Below are 19,715 nucleotides of genomic sequence, written 5' to 3' on the forward strand. Positions count from 1 at the left end.
TATGGTGTTTTGTCCACTTTAAATTTTTTAAATGCTAATGAACAAAAAACAATAGCTGCTGAGAGACTGGATTTTGGAAACTGCTAAATTAAACCAACCTATATATTTTTAAAATGTCCTAACTTCGGAACGAAAGTCAGAAAATGTGTTGCATTGGGGGAGAGGTCTTTCTTTTGTTTCCACAGGAAACAAAAAGTTATGGATTTCTTCAAAATTAATAAAGACCAGATTTGATCAGGGGAGACATTCTGAAAATCTTGGCTATAGACATGAAGGAAAAAAAAAATAAGAACAATTACAGGACAGGTGACGTGTAAGCTGATCCCTTAACATAGGAACAGCTCTGAGACTGGATGAAACATGATAAATCTTGTTGACTACAGAGTACTCATGACATTATTACATGCCATCCTTTCATATGACATGGATAGAGCTTTGGTTTATACAGTTCAAACAGGCTTGCCTTTTATCTGCTCAAATATAGAACAAAAAAACATCTTTAGCTGACTTGTGTACACTGCACATTCCATACTTGTGTTAATGCAGATTTTATATATATATATGTGTGTGTATACACACACACACACACACACACACACACACACACACACACATATATATATATATAAAGTCTTTAAAAGTTTTGTGTGTTTTCAAGGAAAAAAAAAAGGGTGGGGGGACAAGACACCAATAAAGACAAGTAGCCCAGATGATCCAGCCTATTAGAATGCCTCTGTTGCAGTTTCCTCAAAATTCTGCATCTAGAACAACTTCAAAGCTGCTAGCTGAGATGATCCAGCCTCACAGACTACTCCAGCCAGGATTTCAGATACGCCCGGCACTTTTACATTACAGAGATTGGACAACAAATTATATAGTTAGATTTCCTAGGACTTGAATTTTCCCAGGGTCCCCTAAAGATGCCATCACCCTCAGAAAACAGGAAGCAGTTTAGGGAACATGACACCCACATTCCAAAGAGGTGGGTGGGTGGTTTTTGGTTGTTCAATGGGTTATATATGTCTGTCATCATTTAGGGTGTTTGGTTGCAAATTGTTACTGGTCATAGTAAGGGAGAGCACCAAACAAAGCAGAATAGATTCACAGATCTCATTCTGAAAAGAAAATAGGGAGGATATAGGAATGATAGGGAAAAAAGGTAGATTATTGAATCTACTTTTAAACTAAAAAAAAAGTAGAGCAAATACTAACCTCAAATTTTTTCACATAGGTATGGATTTTTGTATATTGATATAAATTTAAGGGTATTTTTGTTTTAACATATTATATGTATGTTTCTACTCTTGTTTAAAGTATTATACCTATGAAGCTCATTTTAAAACATAATGTAAAGTTCTAGACCTTAAAGGCTATTATTACAAACTCTTTATGATAATTAATAAATGTAGATTAGTAGTTAGTCATCTATAACAATCAAACTTACAGTCATGTAGATATGTTTTCAAGGTCAAACATATTTTAGATAGATAGATGGTCTTCAAACACTTCAGAGACCTACAGGATATGGCATTTAAGATGTTTTCATAACATAAGGCTTTTCATGACAGTGAGACCCATCTGCTCCTGACAGCACCAATCTACTTCAAAAAAGGATGGTGGGCATCGAAGAACCTTCTGGGGTCTCTGATGGGGTTGAAGACTAGATAGTTACAGTTTTATAGTTTTCATTGTTACCAAATTCAGAAAAAAACCTTACATAAGAGATGTAAAGTTTATAAGGTTAAGAAACATAAAAGTTTAAATTGTTTATCAAGAAAATGTTTTAGGTACTAAAAAGATATTTTTAGGATGGTAATACAAGTTATGATAGAAAGTGATTTAGGAATAAAACTTTGAACTAAGATAGGATAGCTAATACAGTACTTTCTTTGAACTTGTCAAATACACATGTATTGGACATTGTGAGTGTAATTCTTACCTGATAATTATTCTTATTGTATATATTTTTACTTTGTTAAAGTTAAAAACCTTTCCTTTTTATTCAGACAAAAAGGGGGAAATGTGGGATACTCTTTTTGTACACTGTGAAGATGTGTCTTTGCTAAAGTACCTTCTGATTGGTTTAATAAAGAGATGAATGGCCAAAAGCTCGGCAGGAGAGAATAGTTGGTATTTCTGGGGAGAGAGAGGAAGAGGAGAAGGAATCTAGGCACACAGATTTAGTCAGCAGACTTGGAGTAAGTGGGACATGTCACACTGAGAAAAGGTAAAAGCCACGTGGCAGAACATAGATTAACAGAGACAGGTTAATTTAAGTTATAAGAGCTAGTTGGGAAAAACCCTAAGCTAAGACCAAGCTTTTATAATTAATATTAAGTCTCCGTGTCGTTATTTGCAGTCTGGCGATCCCGTCGAGAAAATACTACTACAGGGAGGAGAGTGGGTGACATATAAGCCTAAGACTCCTACAGCTTCAGTGTTCCCTTAAAATAATGACCAGGGGGCTGTAGAGATGCTCAGTGGTTAAGGGTACTTGCTGTTCTGGAGGACCCAACTTTGGTTCCCAATACCTAAGTCAGGTGGCTCACAATCCATCTGTACCTTCCATTCCAGGGAATCTGATGCCCTCTTCTGGACTACACATGTATAATCACACAGACATACATGCATACACATAAATAAAAACAAACAAAAATTTAAAAGATAAATCAGGTCTCAACATGCAGCATGAAACTCCATTCCAGGTTTCCCAAAGGCCCCTGTGGTTTTCTTTCTTTCTTCTGGTCCTGTTCAGTGTTCTCATTCACATGCTCAGGCCTTCAGTGACAGCTCACGAGGCTCTCAGAGCACAGCAAGAGCTACAAGAGCCACAGTGGGCCATGCCTTGTCCAGCTGCCTACCTGCCTCTGCACACACAACTCCTAGCATTGGCCACTGGCTCAGGTAGGACCCTGAAGGCCCGAGATGTGCCATCTCCCAATCTGATGCCTTGTTACCTCCTTACTGGCCACCAGAGTCTAGACACGCTCTCCTTCTCTCTTCTTCCAAGTGAGTTTTAAACAACTAAGAACAAACCAAAGATAAATCCATGTTTGTCCCTGTCCAGAGCTATCCAGTGGGTTCCTGTTGCTGAGAAAGATGCTAACATCCTGGCCACCACCACACATATGGCTGAGCCACATCCCACCTCACTTTTTCTTTCTGCTAATCATCCCACTCTAGAAAACCATGAACTTGTCCAGCCTGTGCCTACCAAAGGCTCTTGCCATCACTCTTCCCTCTGCCTGGCATCTCATGGTACCAGAGATCCTTCACGTCCCTAGGGCTACTAACCCCCCTTCCACCCACCATTCTGGATCTTGTCTCTGTTTTAGTGTGTCCCTGGCACATGACCTGACCTCAATTACAGAGCCACCATCTGTCCTGCTAGAGGGGCAAACACATCTCTCTCTCTCTCTCTCTCTCTCTCTCCCCATCCCCACCCCACATCTCTCTCTCTGGATTCATGGTCTCCATATGTTGCCTAGGCTGGTTCTGAACTCCTGAGCTCATCGCAGTACCTGGCTGAGGGTAAACCTATGAAGGCAGGACTCAGACCAATTGCCTGGTGCCTCCAGCTTGACTGGGTAGGCACCCTGTTCACCTGTCAGCCACTTCAGGTGAGCTGAGGGAGGGGCACCGGAAGCCTCCCACCCCAAAGTCACATGTCTGAAGGGAACTGACTTCAGCAATGGGGATGTTTGGGGAGTTCTGGTGAGCCAGAGACAGCTGTTTCTCTTGGGTCTTTCCTCTGTGTTTAGAATTTCAAGCCACTTGGAAAAGTTTTCCGACCTTTTAGATGTTTCCCTCCCAACCCTTTCTCTTTTCCCATCTATTTTGAACCTCTGGGGCAGGAGGTCATTAGGAGCTTCCAAGCAGGCAAAAACATCTTCACTTGGTACCGTGCCCACATGCAGCCAGCAGGGCAGGCACGTGTCCATTGGTTGGCTCAACCTCATCTATGCATGCATGTATGCCTATGCAGCACACATGTGGAGTGCCTATGGAGGCCACAGAGGGAATTGGATTCCCAGAATTAGTTACAGATGGCTGTGAGCTGCCATGTGGGCACTGGGAATAGAACCCAGGTCCTATGGAAAAGTAGCCAGTGCTCTTAACTGCTGAACCACCCCCAGAGGAAGAACCTTAAATCACAATCACACCTTCTGCAAAGAATGAGGATGCTCCCATGTGGACCAGTACCAGCAACAGGCATCAAGCAAGGATCAAAACAGAGGCACAGACAAAGAGCCACATGCTCCCTTGCAAGGAGGATGAGAGGAGAAGAAGGTATTTTTAAATTGGTTTGTTCATATCTGCAAAAGATTCTTGGAGACAGTGTTATAGAGACATCCACAGACTCTGGGGTTAGACTGATGACTTGAGTCTGTGCTTTACCATGGAGGTGTGTGATCATGGGCACAAGCTGCTCCTCTCCCTCTACTTCAATCCTTCCCTTTGTAAAGTGGAGGGAAACAGCTTCTAGCTGAGAGTCTGCAGACAAGTTAATATCCACAAAAGTGTGTTATGTGGTTAGAAATGTCACAATCATTTTTAGTGCTATTGTGACTTAACACTAAAAGTGTCTAGCTATGCTGTGGCATCAAGAAAAGACACTGTTTCCACGCTCCTGGTAGCCATCCACACTCTTAGGTGGGGCAGAACCCCAGCATGCTGCTCTGTATGATTACCTCCCTACATGGCCTCCAACATTCAGCCCCACTCCTCTGCTGTCAAGGTCTTCTGGGAGGTGCCTCTCAGCAGCCACATGGATGAATTTCACAAGTGAAGTCCCCCAGCGCTGACAGCAAACTGAACATTAGGTCACTTTACTATTACAGTCCAAAGAGACCCAGGACACGCCACTGCTGATGTCATCTCTCAGTCCTCCTGGTATTTAATATACCATCCCTAGTCCTAGTGGCTGAAAGGGAGCCACTTGCTACTGCACATCAGCAGCTGCAGCCAAGCAGATCACTGGACAGACAGGTGTCATTGGACAGCAGACTCTTGGGACTCCTGGAGACTGTGCTAATTAATTAGCTCCCCACAGGAGGCAGCAGGTCCCTGGCAGGGGCAGGGAAGGAATAAGAAGCTTTGAAAGATCCATATTAAGGACTCCGTCAGCTGGCCATCACCCCTAGAGACAGGGCTGTCTGAATATGGCTGTATTTCTTGACCCAAGTTCTTACAGGTTTTCTGTATAAGGAGCTAGAACATGAGGGCTGCAGTTACAAGGGCCCCACAGAGTCCCAAAGTCAGTCAAGGGACAAGAGTCTCTTTGAATCTGACAAAGGGTAGAGACAGCACAGGAATAAGTCCAGGTACTTGTCTTATGAGCAAATGCATGACTATCTCTATAGCCTCAGGCTTCACAGTCAATCAGCAGTCATTGTCCCATGAAGTCTGAGAGAGACAAAGACACAGCATAAAACTGGCCATGGGCTTTCCTTTGCCTATGGAAGGGTGGGCATATGCTGGCATTCACCCAGGCATGATCTCATGGAAGCTACAGGTCTATGTCTGGTGGCTTCCTTCACTGCATTCCACCTTTGTGTGTGTGTGAGAGACCAGGTCTTCCATTGAACCTGGAGCTTGCCCTTTTGGCTGGTTGACCAGCAAGCCCAAGGGATATCTGCCTATTTCCACCCCCTAGTGCTGTGGTTACCAACACAACCAATGTCCCTAGATTTTATCTTATTATTTATTTATTACTTATCTATTTTGTTTTTCAAGACAGGGTTTCTCTGTGTAGCCCTAGCTGTCCTTCACTCACTCTGTAGACCAGGCTGGCCTTGAACTCAGAGATCTGCCTGCCTCTGCCTCCTGAATGCTGGGTCAAAGGCGTGCGTCACCACTGCCTGGCTAGCCCTAGATTTTACACAGATGCTGGGGATACGAACTCAGGTCCTCAGGCTGAGCAGAGGCACTTCACCCGCTTCTCCAGGTCTATGCCCTTCACACACGCACCCTCTCCATCTCTCTCTCTCTCTCTCTCTCTCTCTCTCTCTCTCTCTCTCTCTCTCACACACACACACACACACACACACACACACACACACCCTCTCTACCTCTACCTCTCTTCCCCCCCTCAAACACACACACACACACCCTCTCCACCTCTTCCTCTCTCTCTCTCACACACACCTTCTCCACCTCTTCCTCTCTCTTTCACACACACCCTCTCCACCTCTCCCCACCACACACACCCTCTCCACCTCTTCCTCTCCCTGTGTTAATTCTCTGCTGATAAAGCTAACCTTTATCTTTGCCCCTTTTACATGCAGAAGACCTTCCCCCAGGAACACAGAATTCGTGTTTGGAGGCTGTCATACTTAAGAGCAAAATCCAGGATAAAACAGACTAGTGAATTAAAAGTTCTAAATCCTCTTAAAAGCTTGAGTGTTCCACAATTGGCTGCAGATTAAAAAAAAAATAAATCTGGCCACTAAATCACTGTACTTAGGGCCAGATACTCGGGATCACAACAGAGAACATCCTGGTGAAATGACTGACCAAGTGTGCTAAAGGATGCGTTTGGAAGGACAAATCACACTGGACACACACACACACACACACACACACACACACACACACACACACACACACACACGGACGGACGGACGGACCTGCCTAACCAGCCTTCATCTTCGTGCTGGCTTCCCCTCTGACAGAGCCCAGATAGCGGCAGTCCCCTTCCAGGAACAGATAACACCAGTACTGATTACCAGGAAGGGACAGGATTAGCCTGGCTTCTCAAGCAGAAAGCCATTTCTCGAAGCCTCAGATTTCAGTGTGAGGACAACTCAGTCATCTTCACGACTTAAAAAAAAAAAAAAAGAAGACAATGAAAACCCTGCAGGTTATTTCTATAAAAGGGACAGCGTGAAGAAGCTCCAGCAACTATTACCAGACAACATTATGGGATCCAAAGAGTATTCTGCCTACTTGACTAGGAACTGGAAAGCTCAGAGCACAACGGACTTTGACAATCTACTCTGGGTGCCAGTATAATTTTCCCCACCACTGGAGAGGATAAATACAGGTTTTATCCTCTTACAGATCCCCTGAGCTGCTCAAAATGTGAATTATGCCTTTCTACATTTGGAAGGGAATATAAGCACACAAACCCATGCCTATTTATTTTCTAAAGTGCCTCCTTGAATAGGATTCCCAGTAGCCCAGTCCTGCAGACATTCCTGGGCACACAGTAAACAGCACCAGGCACTCAGCTCCCTGCTGCTGTTGTCTTTGGAACCAGGGCTCTGGCTTTTGTAGCCACTTTGTCTAAATATTTTGGGGATGATTCACTCATGGTTTGAACATTCCAACAGAGGGCATCCCCACAGTCTTTTCCACACCACAGTAGAGGCAGGCCAGGGTGCTGAAAGGGGGGAGCAGAGAGGTACCTGGTATCCCCGTCAGGAAGCAGTCCCCTCTGCAGCAACACCACACTTCCCCCCGAGACCACCGGGAGTGAGTTGCCTTCTTCTCGGTAGTAGTAAAAACTCAACATGCTTGGAGCTCAGCTGGCGACAGGAGGCTGGCACAGGCCAAAGCCCTGAAGGCCTGGGACTGAATCAGCAGTGGCCCGCCCGCTGGAGTTTTCCATAGGACATTCAAGCTGGGGCTGGGAAGGTCACACTGGCCTCTGGCTTCCCTGCTGACAGGCAGAAATGACCAGCCTCCACACTGAGGCCCCCATCCCATCCCATCCCATCCCAGCGACAGCTCCCTATGGACAGAGTGAGAAGTACTGGAACCAAAGGGGAAGAAAGGGGGACTTCCACAAACATGCAGCCAGCAGACCATCTTCAAGAATGATGAGCGATGCATGATGGCTGAGCAAAGGGCTGAGTGTCAACAGAATACAGCATGGCACAGCTCTGTGAAAAGACTAAGCACGTATGCCTGCCCAAGCATGTTCACACACACACCACAGCCTGTCCACCCCAGTGCCAGTCTACAACAGGCTGCGAACAACACAATCTGTAAAACTGAATACGTTTGTAAATGTGCAAAAATAGGCAGTGAGCTCTGGGGGAACCCGCAGTCCAGGCTCATGAGGTTGCACTTCCTTCCAAAGGTAGTCAGGGGAGGATAAGAATTAACAGACACTTCTAGGGGTTTACAAAGTCCCTTCATTTTCAGGGGAGGCGGGTTGCCAGGGATCTTGCATAAAGGAATGGTCCAGAAGCCATCATGTATCCTGGTCTCAACCGTCCAAATGCAACTGGGAAAATGCAGACAGGGAAGGACCCAAAGGCACAGCTCCTCCAGGGCTTGGCAGAGGGTTGCAAACACTAACAGGGGGAGCTGGTGAGGGGTGGTGGCCACACTGTCCCTGTGGCCATCTGCCATCCTCAGCTGTGAACAAGACAATCAGCTCTTTACAACTTTCTCTCACTTTGCAAAATACAGATGCAAGGTAGCAATGTGAGTTTCTAAGAGCGAAAAGGGAAGACACATCCCTTTTCTTTTCTCCAAACGTTAGCCTCCACATGTCTCCTTCCTTCTTCCTGACTAAAAAGGACAGGAAGACAGACCGTTGACAATCAAAATCATTAAAAGACTTAAGGAAAAGTCATTCAAAGGAAGAAACAGGCTAAAGTGACCGCATGGTTTCCGGTCCCTCAGGTGGTGAATGGAGACCAGGCCAGGATCTGGACACAGGAGACCCTACCCTACCTCCGTGGGCATTTACATGAGGCCAATGCAGCATCAAATCCTTATGACTTTAAATAAGCCTGGGAAGCAGGCACCCAGCATGGAAAGGTTTGTATACTGAAAACTAAACGCTGCGGATACAATTTAATGTTCCTATCTCAGTCCTGGCCTCTCTGGATCAACGGGTGCCCTGCCTTCATGGGAACACTTTCCAGCTTGATTTAGCATTCTTTGGAACGGGGGTGGGGGGTGGGGTGTAATTTGGTGTCTTCTTTCTTGTCTATTAATTCCCAAGCATCATTCCCTCTGAACATCCCTCCTTCTCCCCTGAGTGAAAGGCAGCCACCTGATCTTTCTTATAATTACACAAGCAACACATTTTGAAACAGGGAGCTGTTTATATATAACACACTAGTGGAGAAACCCAAACTACAGGCTGGGAAAGGAATTATAACCAAGTGGCATTTATTAAACACTCCCCAGGAGACGGAGGCTGGAAAAGCCATGTGACTGGAGCCAGCAGAAGGGGGGGGGGGGGCGTTAATCAGATTCTGAGGCAGCCTTTGCTCCTCTTCCACGGGGAACTGGATGGGCACCGGGACCCTCGGCAGGGACCTGTGAAGGCCCGGAGAAGCCGGGGGATTGACACTGTGTGCAGTCTGATGGCTACTTTGCTGTGTCTTCTTGAATTCTGCCTCGTGTGGACCTCGTGCAAGCTCTGCAGGTGACGTGTTGGAATACAATGTTTTCCAGGGGTGGGCAGGCTGCTCTAAGGCCTGGGCCTCCAATGAGTTTTCAGTACTCAGGCCATTGACACCATCCCAAGCCTATCTGGTGGCATCCACCCACTTTTCCAGGCGGAACCTGTCACTGCATGGCCTGACCTTTTCCATCTTGCCTGCCCTCCAGCGCCCCCTGGCGATTCCTTGAAAACTAAAATTCCAGTTCCTCTGGCCTTCCCCAGCCTCTCACAGCTCCTAGCCTACAGCTCAGCAATTAGATTTTACTTTCTGTGGCTATGCCCAAGCATTTCAGAAAAACTTAACTCATGGCCAGGACAGAGACTACATGGTTCACACAGACGGCAGCTGACTGGCTCTAGCCACTCAAGAGTCACTGCTGCATCCAGAGAGGGCTCCCTTCACGACCCTCAGGGCACTATGGTCCATATTTAATGTAGATGGTCATACTGACTTCTTGGGAGCTTAAAAGCCACACTTAACAAGACTTAAAACCATATTCTGTATTTTTCTTTTTGTGTTTTTCTATGTTTCGATAAATGCTTTTCAATAATCAGAAACATAGAAAAACATTCTAATATATAAACTTGAAGTAAAGGACAGTTCAGATTATTCAGAACCAGTAACACAGAAATTGAATAAAACAATGTGGTTCTGCCATCTAGTGGCCACAATGCGAAAAACCAAAAGGATGTGAAGGCCTTAACCCTGGGGCCAAAGTCCCATCCAGGCATTTAGGGGAAAGGAGGTTTCTCCCCTCAGCTCTGACCCTGCGAATCTTTCCAACCTTCCAGAGAAGGTGAGTGGGTAATCTGGTTCTTAATCAGGGACAGTTGTGGGGTGATACTGCCTCCTGCTACTGCCCTACCTGATGATGAGCACCTGAGATGAGGGATGACCTAGCTGATGATGAGCACCTGAGATGAGGGATGACCTAGCTGATGATGAGCACCTGAGATGAGGGATGATCTAGGTGATGATGAGCACCTGAGATAAGTGATGCATTGGGAGAGAAGGCCCTTGCCTTGTGTGGCCAGAGATATCCTGAGAGGCCAACCACACTCCCCAGAGCACCCACACTTCCAGTGATGATGGGCCACCAAGTTCCCTGATACTGCTGACAAAGAAAGTAGGAAGGAATCCTTGTACCTCTAGAGTATGCAGGGTAGAGGCAACCTCCTCATCCAGGCACACAGAGGTCTCCACAGTTACATTTCAGCAGGAAAGACTCAGGTTAAAGTGAAAGGCATAAGGAGACCAGTGAGTACTAGACACTCTGCTTCAAATCACTCTATCATCCATCTATCATCCATCCATCCATCCATCATCCATCCATCCTGGCTTGAATGAGAACGGCCCCCATAGTCTCATATGTTTGAATACTTGGTCCCCAGTTGGTAGAACTGTTTGGGAACGATTAGGAAGTGTGGTCTTGTTGGAGGTGTGTCATTGGGGGCAGGTGATGAGGTTCAAAAGTCCATGCCATTCCCAGTTAGGTCTCTTTTTGCTTCGTGGTTGTTATTGGAACATGTGAGTGCTCAGCCACTGCTCCAGCACCATGCCTGCCTGCTGTCATGTTCTCAGGCATGATGATCATGTACTCTACTACACTCTGGAACTGTATGTCCCAATAAACTCTTTCTTCTGTAAGTTGCCCTGGTCATGGTTTCTCTTCAAAGCAATAGAAAAGTCACTAAAGGCACCACTATGTATCTATCATCTATATATCTATCATCAGTCTACAATCTTTCTATACCTTTCACCTACCATTATCAATCACTGATCCTCCCCCTCTCCCTCCTCCTCTTCCTCCTCCTCCTCCTCCTCCTCCTCCTTCTTCTTCTTCTCTCTCTCTCTCTCTCTCTCTCTCTCTCTCTCTCTCCCCCTCTCCCTCTCCCTCCCTCCCTCCCTCCTTCCTCTCTGTGGTCCAGCTGCCACTGTCCTCACACTGTTTCTTGTCTTGTGCCTTTACTTCTACTTGGTCACAAAAGCTCTGTCGAGTTTCACCTAATAGGCACTCTGATTTTGGTTCCCCTACCCAACCTGCCCCATTTCCCCTCCATCTACCAGGTATGTCCAACCTTCTGACATTTTAACACAATCTTATTACCTACAAAGTTCATGCTCAGAACCATGCAGTCCAATGGAGTTACAAAAAACGTTTCTAACAAAAGCAAAACTCACGGTGTTTTCAGTACGTTTACAATTCCGTGCTGGGCCACCTCATAGATATTCTTAATCACATGTGGCTGGTGTGCTGCACACACCTGACTGCACACAATGGTCGCAGTCCAGCTGGCCGCCTTCCTTGAAGCACACCTCCTCTGCAATCATGTACAGCCTGGGGCTCTAGCAGTGACTGATCAAATCGCCCTATTGGGAAAGCCCTGTAATGTCTTCCATGTTCTTTAGAACTGATTTAAAATGACCTCAGTTATTTGTTTAGCTCTATCTTCCCTCTCCTGCCTCTTTAGAGGCAGCCCTATGATGACCTTGCTTCCCACTGCAGCCCCACGGCACACACAGGACCTAAGAGATAAGGCAGAACAGCGATCCAGGAACCTAGGAGATAAGGCAGGACAGCGATCCAGGGTGAGAGCTGGTTTGAGAGGCAAACAGTAGCTTCAAATCCTGGCTCAGCCTTTGATAAACTATGGAACCCAGAGCTAACACCTGTGATCCCAGGATCTGGGAGGTTGAGGCAGGAGGAATGAAATTTAGGGGCCAGCCTGGGCTACATGGCAAGACTGTCTCAAAAATCAAAAACCAAACTATGGCACTTGTTGCAAGGGACTTCCCTGATCCCTGTCACTCTGTCAACACTTAGCACATAAGTAGAGTAAGACAATGAATTATGGGAGCTGAAGTGGGTACTTTTAAAGTCAGGGAAACTTTAATAGATGAAAAAAAAACTTTTCATCTTAGAGTCAGAAAAAAAAGAAAGAAAAAAGTCTGAACATTAAGGACATGTTACAAATCCTAACTGCATTTTATTTAGAAGGATTTCTTCCTGGTAGGTGGCTAGTGTTTTATTTACCACCTAGTTCTTGGAGTCACAATCCCCTTTATGGGGTTGTGTAATTGAGTATGGGGGCCAGGAAAACTCTGTCCATAGTAGAAAGTTTCTAACATGGAGACCAGAAAATAATGAAAAGTCAAAAGCATAATGACTCCCAGGAGCTTTGGGCAGTATCCACTCACCTGTGTCTCGAGAGTGTGTCTTTGCACTGTGTATGCAGACAAAAGCCAATGAATACTGCCAAGACACGTCAGCTCGGGTTCAAGACCACCGAGTGTTATGGACGGCAATATAACGAATGGAAACACAATGGTTTAACTGAAGAAAACACACTTCACATTTTTCTTACTCTCAGCCAGGTGTGGCGGGGCACGACTTTAATCCCAGCACTCCTACAGGCAGAAGCAGGTAGATCTCTCTGAGTTCAAGGCTATTATGATCTACCCAGCAAGTTCCAGGACAGCCAAGGCTACATTGAAAGAACCTGTCACAAACAAACAACAAACCCAATAAAACCAAACAATACAAAGTAAAAAGTTTCTTACTCTCATTTTTCCAGAAAAGAATCAAATTCATGTATCTTTAGGCTGGTTTGTGTTGGAACGTTCATAACTGCTATGTGACTTACCGTTTGGAGTTTCACAAAAGACTTTTTTAGTTTGGGATCAGGACAGAATTTACAATCATTTCTACAACTGCCCTCCATGTACTCTGGCCATTTTGTACTACACTTACATAGCATGGCATTTGCAGCCTTGAGAATTTTTAAATCAACATACCAACTGGGTCAAACTCTGAAGACCAAAAGGTTCTGAATATCAGAGATTTCTTTGTTGTTGTTGTTTGGTTTATTTAGAGAGAGGGTTTCTCCGTGTAGCCCCGGCTGTGCTAGAACCATGTAGACCTGGCTGGCCTCTTCAGGGATCTGCCCCTCTGCCTCCAGAGTACTGGGATTAAAGGTGTGAGCCACCACACCTGGCTCAACTGACGCTTCTTAATGTAAAAATAATCAAGCACATGTATCTTATGAATGCACAAATTCATTCCCAGCTTTGATAAGGTCACATGCATGTCAGTGCTTATCAAAAAATTTCTTTTAATGCATGAGTGTGGGTATGTGCATATGTGTCCAGGTGAATGTGCTGTGTGTGTGTGTGTGTGTGTGTGTGTGTGTGTGTGTGTGTGTGCACACGCAAGCCATGTTTCTCAGGATCCATCCACCCTGGTTTCTGAGACAGGGCCTCCCACTATTCTGTAACTCACTAGTAGGCTAGTGTGGCTGGCCAGTGAGCCCCAGGAATCTGCCTGTCTACACCTCTCTAGACCTCGGACTGGAAGTGCATGACAACATACCTGGAAAACCCTAATTAACATGGACTTCCTCCTGGGAGGTGGTAATTTACACGGGTCCTCACGACAGAACTCAGGTCAGCATGCCTGTGTGGTACGCATTGCAGTAACTGAGCTGTCTCCAGCCTTGTATAAAATTTTTTGATGATTTATTATTAGTAAGCATTTGATTTTTATATACCTATATGAATATATATGTACACACACACATACACATACACACACACACACACACACATACACACACACACGGAGGCACATAAAAATTTCTTGGGTCATGAATGGAGAGACTTTAAGAAGCATTGATTTAAAGAGCCAGATGCCTAAAGAAGGCTGAGAAAATAAACAAATGTTCCTCAACCTGGGAGAATATGACATTAGATCATCATTCATTATAGCTAAGAACTGTTTAATAATTCAACAGTCTTATATTCCATGTAACAAAATCAGCATTTAAGAAAAACAGCACGTAATTTAGATACCATGCAAGGACACCAAAGCGTTCACTTCGATAACACGAACTCTGATGTTGACATCAGCCATGTACTGGCGAGGGACAGGCACCAGAACTAGGTCACCTAAGCTCGCTCACTTGCCAAAGGTAGAGGGGCGTACCACAGACTACATCTAATTTTGCAAAACACCAGGGCTTATGCCAAGGTCTAGGTCTTCAAGCAGAATTCTCAATCTTCCCAAAGGCCATTTGCTTTAAGCAAATACATGACCAGACCCTCAACTTCCATTTGTGTGGGTCCCCCAAACCTTGTCTACATGACACCACATCCTTCCCTCTTCTCCATCCTCCCATATCCACTGTGTCTCTGACAGAACCATTCTTGGATGCTGCAGAAGGCCCAAGTCACCTAAGAAGGGGTCAAGTGGGGTTTCCTGTTAAATATGAGAAGATTTACATGTGGGTTGTGCCAAACCCAATTATACACTGAAAAACACCCTGAAGAAATCCATTCATTTATGTTTCAGAATGGAATGTGTGGTGATATTTTGTTTGTGCTTTAACAAATAAAGCTTGCCTGGAGATCAGAGTGTGGAGCTAGTCACTAGAGGCCAGGCAGTGGTGGCACACACCTTTAATCCCAGTACTTGGAAAGCATATGCCTTTGATCCCAGTACTTGGAAAGCACATGCCTTTAATTCCAGCACTTGGGAGGAGAAAATGGGAAGTGATGTGGCTGGTCAGAGAGAGGAAGTGATAATGTGGGGTGGAGACAAAAGCTTGGCCCTCTCAGTCTGAGGATTCCTAGAGGTAATAAGTCTTTCTAGTGGCTGGCTGCTCTGCTTCTCTGATCTTTCAGCATTTACCCTGATATCTGACTCTGGTTTTTTAGTATTAAGACCAGTTAGGATTTGTGCTACAGGAATGGGATGGTGTCTTAATAACATTGCATCATTCAGCCTCACTATTCCCAGCCATTTCCTCATGGTAGTCTCAGGAGGGTGGGGCAAGCACTGAAACAGAGCTGGGCTCCATGCTCTTTCCTTCCCTCCCGACTTCCCATGTCTATCCAACTATAACTTCGAATTCATGAAGCTTGTCATAGTATGCTGTAGTGATTTGAAATAAAATGGCCCCCAAAGGGAATGCCACACTAGGGGGTGTGGCCTTGTTTAGAGGAAGTATGTCACTGTGGGGGTGGGCTTTGAGGTCTCATATATGTTCAAGCCACACCCAGTGAGACAGATCACTTCCTGTTGCCTGCAGATCAAGATGCAGAACTCTCAGCTCTTTCTCCAGCACCATGTCTGCCTGCACGCCACCCACCATGACAATGGACTAAACCTCTGGAACTGTAAGCCACCCCATGGTCATGATTATGGTGTCTCTTCACAGCAATAGAAACACTAACTAAGACAGACGCCAAATAAGACATTTACTAAATTAAAATGGTTTCAGAACTCTACCGAGAGAAAGCCAGTGTGATGTGGGTAACTGCTTGACAAGCTGGCTTTGCAAACTATATTACACAGGGCCTGTACACCTGAACAAGTGATGCTACCAACTTGGAGGTCCTAATGCAGTAAAATGCATACATATATTACAAAGAGTAGTTTCGAATGTTTACTAATGCCTTTTTTCTAACACTGAGCTACACAGATTGGCCTGTAAGTAAAAGGCAAGGAAGCCTTGGAAACAACGGGGGGGGGGGGGGGGAGAATGGGGGGGGGCCCGGTTCTGCAACAGACTTCTGATAGCCTTCCTAGAAACCGGGGGAGGAGGGTCCCCAAAGGTTGAACAAGTCAGGTAATTTCCAATTCTTTACTTTGAACATGAGGGAGCACCTAACTGAGTTGTCATTTTTGGTACAAACCTCAAAGAAATTCAAGAATTAAGTGGCATTACTATCCCAATGTTCTTCCATCCCATAAATTTATTCATGAGTCTTACATATCTAAAAATGGAAAATAAGCAAGAGGTACTGACTTTCTCATCCCAGCACTGAGGATGTTTCTTCATTTATTAAGAAACATTTTTAAAGCCTGCAAATTCAGGATAATTTGCAATTTCCACTTATTTTGATGAGTAACAAGGTAATAATGCTAATGACTATTTATTTAGAGAAACTGAATTGGAAACAGGAACTTAACTGAGGGTGAATTCCTTTCAACACTCAAGAAAATTTGAAGACGCCTTCAAATGCACACAATGTACATATGAATGCATGGATAGTGTGCACAGCTGCATGCTGGGATGAGGACAGAAGATGTCTTCAAATGCACACAATGTACACATGAACGCATGGATAGTGTGCACAGCTGTATGCTGGGGTGAGGACTGGAAGACTTTCAAGTAAGTAAATCTGAGAGAATAATATGGAAGGGAAGAGAGGATAAAAAAGGGTAACTTTAAGAGGAAAAAAATAAGATAAAAATTCTGCCACCAAAGTGTTGTTTATACTCTTGAATGAATAAGGACAGCTAAAAAGCCACTTCCTGATTAGACTCCATTGAATGTGCTTAAATACAAGATGCTCAAGTGTCACTGGTTACCACACTATTTCCTTTCATATCTTCCAAGTACAACACTCCAAAGACCCTACTGACCCATAAACAGTTCCTGTTTGTCTTTCATTCCAACACTCAAAAGTGAAACAGTACATCCTTCACAAGTGTCTTAAGAAAGGATTCATGTCACCTTCAACTGTCCAAGGGAGCATGAGCATGTGGTGTTACAATGTGACATTAAACACTTGAAGGTCACTGGTCTAAGAGGTTTTCTCTGGCAAATGGATTAACCTGGGCCAATTCTGGCTCTGGAAAGTTCCCAGGAGCTGGAGCTGTATTCTCTCTCATTCCAGTGGATTATTCTCAGATGACAACCACTGAAATTCAAGCCTGCTGTGGTGGGGTTCTACTTTCTGCATCCTACCTGGCATGGTATGACCGGAAGCTGCCTCTGGAGGATTTTGGTGTGGGGATTGGAAGCCCGTGAGTCAGCTCTTCCCTTCCTGAGCACCAACTGGAGTCCAACCTCAGCCAGCGTGCCCTTTGCTGTCTGTGTCTAGTGGGAGAGGCTTGGGAAGCACGGTGGTCCCTTCTCACCACTGATGGGTGCCCAAGCCAACGGCAATACCAAATTCTATTGCCCTGTGCCTTTTCCACCACAATAAAGTCACCATGCACAGCGGACAGCGTCCTAGCAAGTCTCCTTTCTCTACAATTTCTCGAAGACGATTCGTTCTTTTTTCCCTTTTCTATTTTGTGCATGTATGTGTATGCATGTTTACATGTGTGGGTACATGGATGTGGTAGCAGATGCATGCTGGTGTGTGTGTGTATACTGAGGCCCTGGGTTGAAGTCAGGAATTACCCTCAATGGCTCGCCACCTTCTTCAATGAGGCAGGATTTCTCAACCAAACCCAGAGCTCACAATGTGGCTAGTCTCACCAGTCAGCTCAATCTGTGGATTCCCATCTCTGCTGCACAAGGCTGGAAGTATGGGCAGGCCACCACCCACGCTGTAAGCAGTATTCACATGAGTTCTGGGAATTTGAATTCTGGTCCTCAGGCTTGCATGGGGGCATCTCCTCAGCCCCCCCCCCCCCCCCCAAGAGCCTCTCTTATAGCAGAGTTCAGCAACGTGAGCACAGGTTTTTGTTTCCTTACTGGCTGAGAGCTCTCACTTAGAAAGATCTCAGTGTGCACCCTCCTTTGGGCATGTTGGAATCACCAGCATCAAGAACTGGGCCTTTGGAGGTATTACCAAATAAAACAGGAGTGACCCGAACACAGTGCTGTCATACCCCAAGTGACAACCAAGATGTGAATAACAGGTGAGCAGTGTCCACATCCTGAACAGAGACAACACATCTGGAATGGGAAAGCAGGGTGACACGAGACCCCATCACACCACACACAACCACCAACGTGCAACTCGAACCAATGAGTCGCTCACTTCTGGAGTTTTCCTTTTAACATTTTTAGACCACAGCTGATGAGTCACTGAAACCTGAGAAGGTGAAGTGGGGATTACTGCTGACCCTCACATGTCCCCGATCAAAAGAAGGTGCAAGGTGCCTCTGCTCCCCTGTACCCCTCCTTTTAAATGTTTTTAAAACTAGAACTGTGTACATGTGGAGGTCAGAGGACAACTCGGGGAAAATCGGTTCTTTCCACCATGTGGGTTCAGGGGACAAACTGGTCAGTCATCAGGCCTGGCAGCTACCGCCTCTACCCTCCAGGCCATCTTGCTGGCCCACCCCTCCTTCTAAGTAGAAAATACATCACAAAATCACAAACCCGTTAGGTGAGTGTTGCCGGTACTGTCTCAACTCTACCATTTTATTGACCCATCATAAAGTAAGTGATGAAACCCCTTTGTGCCTCAGTTTCCCTAACTGCCAAATGGCATTAATGATGGAACCATCTCCCTGAAACATATATGGATTAAAAGCGATAATATCAATAATAAATGAAGATGTGATTACTCATACATGTCAGATGTAGACCACGAAGTGAGCTCAGGAAGGCAGGCCCTGAGCAGGGGTGGCACCAGTTTCACCCAAGGAGCAAGTGATTTGGGTACCTGCTATTCCTAGAACCTGAATTCTGCCCTTCAGCCATGCTCCTTACCAACTAGCGTCAGCAGCCCCCACCCTGCTCTGCAAGACTCCCCTGATGAGAGCAGCCTTTCATTCCTGGGAATTACCCCTCAAACACAGCTGGTAAGCAGGAAGCCCCCAAAGGTGCTGCCCTTATTGGACCCTAAGCAAGAGGGTCCCTACTGTTACCTAGAGCCTATGCAGGCCTCCCCCACCAACACACACACACAACACAAACCTCCTTTCATGAATGTCCCCTGCCCACAGGTGGGTGGAGACGGCAGGTGTGAATTAGGCCCACAAGGCGGAGGGTGATGAGCGTGGCGAAGAAGAGAACGTACCAGAGAATCGATGAGATAATGGAGGAGCGGTCTGGCTTCGCATCAACTCCATCTTCACTTGAAGAATCCACTTCCTCCAGCTCCGCAACACAGTTCTGATCATCTGCCATCTGGGAGGAAAATGAAACCAGAGAAACCGGGATGTAAAGTGGCACCACTGCCTTGTGACGCGTGTGTGCTCAGGTGTGTGCAAGTGAGCATGCGTGTGTGTGCCTGTGAATGTGGAGGCCACAAGTCAACCTTGGGTGTCATTCCCTAGGCACCATCCCCTTGTTTTCTGAGATAGGTTCCCTCACTGGCCTGGATCTCCCCAATTAGGGTAGGCTGGCTGGCCAGTGAGCCCCAAAGATCCACCAGCTTCTGTCCCCCAAGTGCTGGGATAACAACTGTGTGCCACAGCTCCTGGCTTTGTATGTGGGTTTTAGGAAACAAATTTAGGTCTTCACACTTGAGCAACTGTAGCCCTCTGCTTTTTGGTATTTTTAAATGGCATTCTCTAGGTGATACAGTTCTTAATGAATTAAACCTAGGGGTGAGCAG

General features: G+C 45.7%; 1 protein-coding gene across 1 annotated transcript in view; it reads right to left on the reverse strand.

Annotated features, from left to right (window-relative positions):
* Positions 1–19,715, reverse strand: part of Casp7 (caspase 7) — a 41,190-nt gene that overhangs the window by 15,365 nt on the left and 6,110 nt on the right. The window contains exon 2 of the mRNA XM_059245857.1: positions 19,176–19,285. Coding sequence (XP_059101840.1) covers positions 19,176–19,285 — 110 coding nt within the window. The remainder of the gene's footprint in view (positions 1–19,175; positions 19,286–19,715) is intronic.

The sequence above is a fragment of the Peromyscus eremicus genome, chromosome 1 (assembly GCF_949786415.1).
Source record: "Peromyscus eremicus chromosome 1, PerEre_H2_v1, whole genome shotgun sequence".
NCBI lineage: Eukaryota > Metazoa > Chordata > Mammalia > Rodentia > Cricetidae > Peromyscus > Peromyscus eremicus.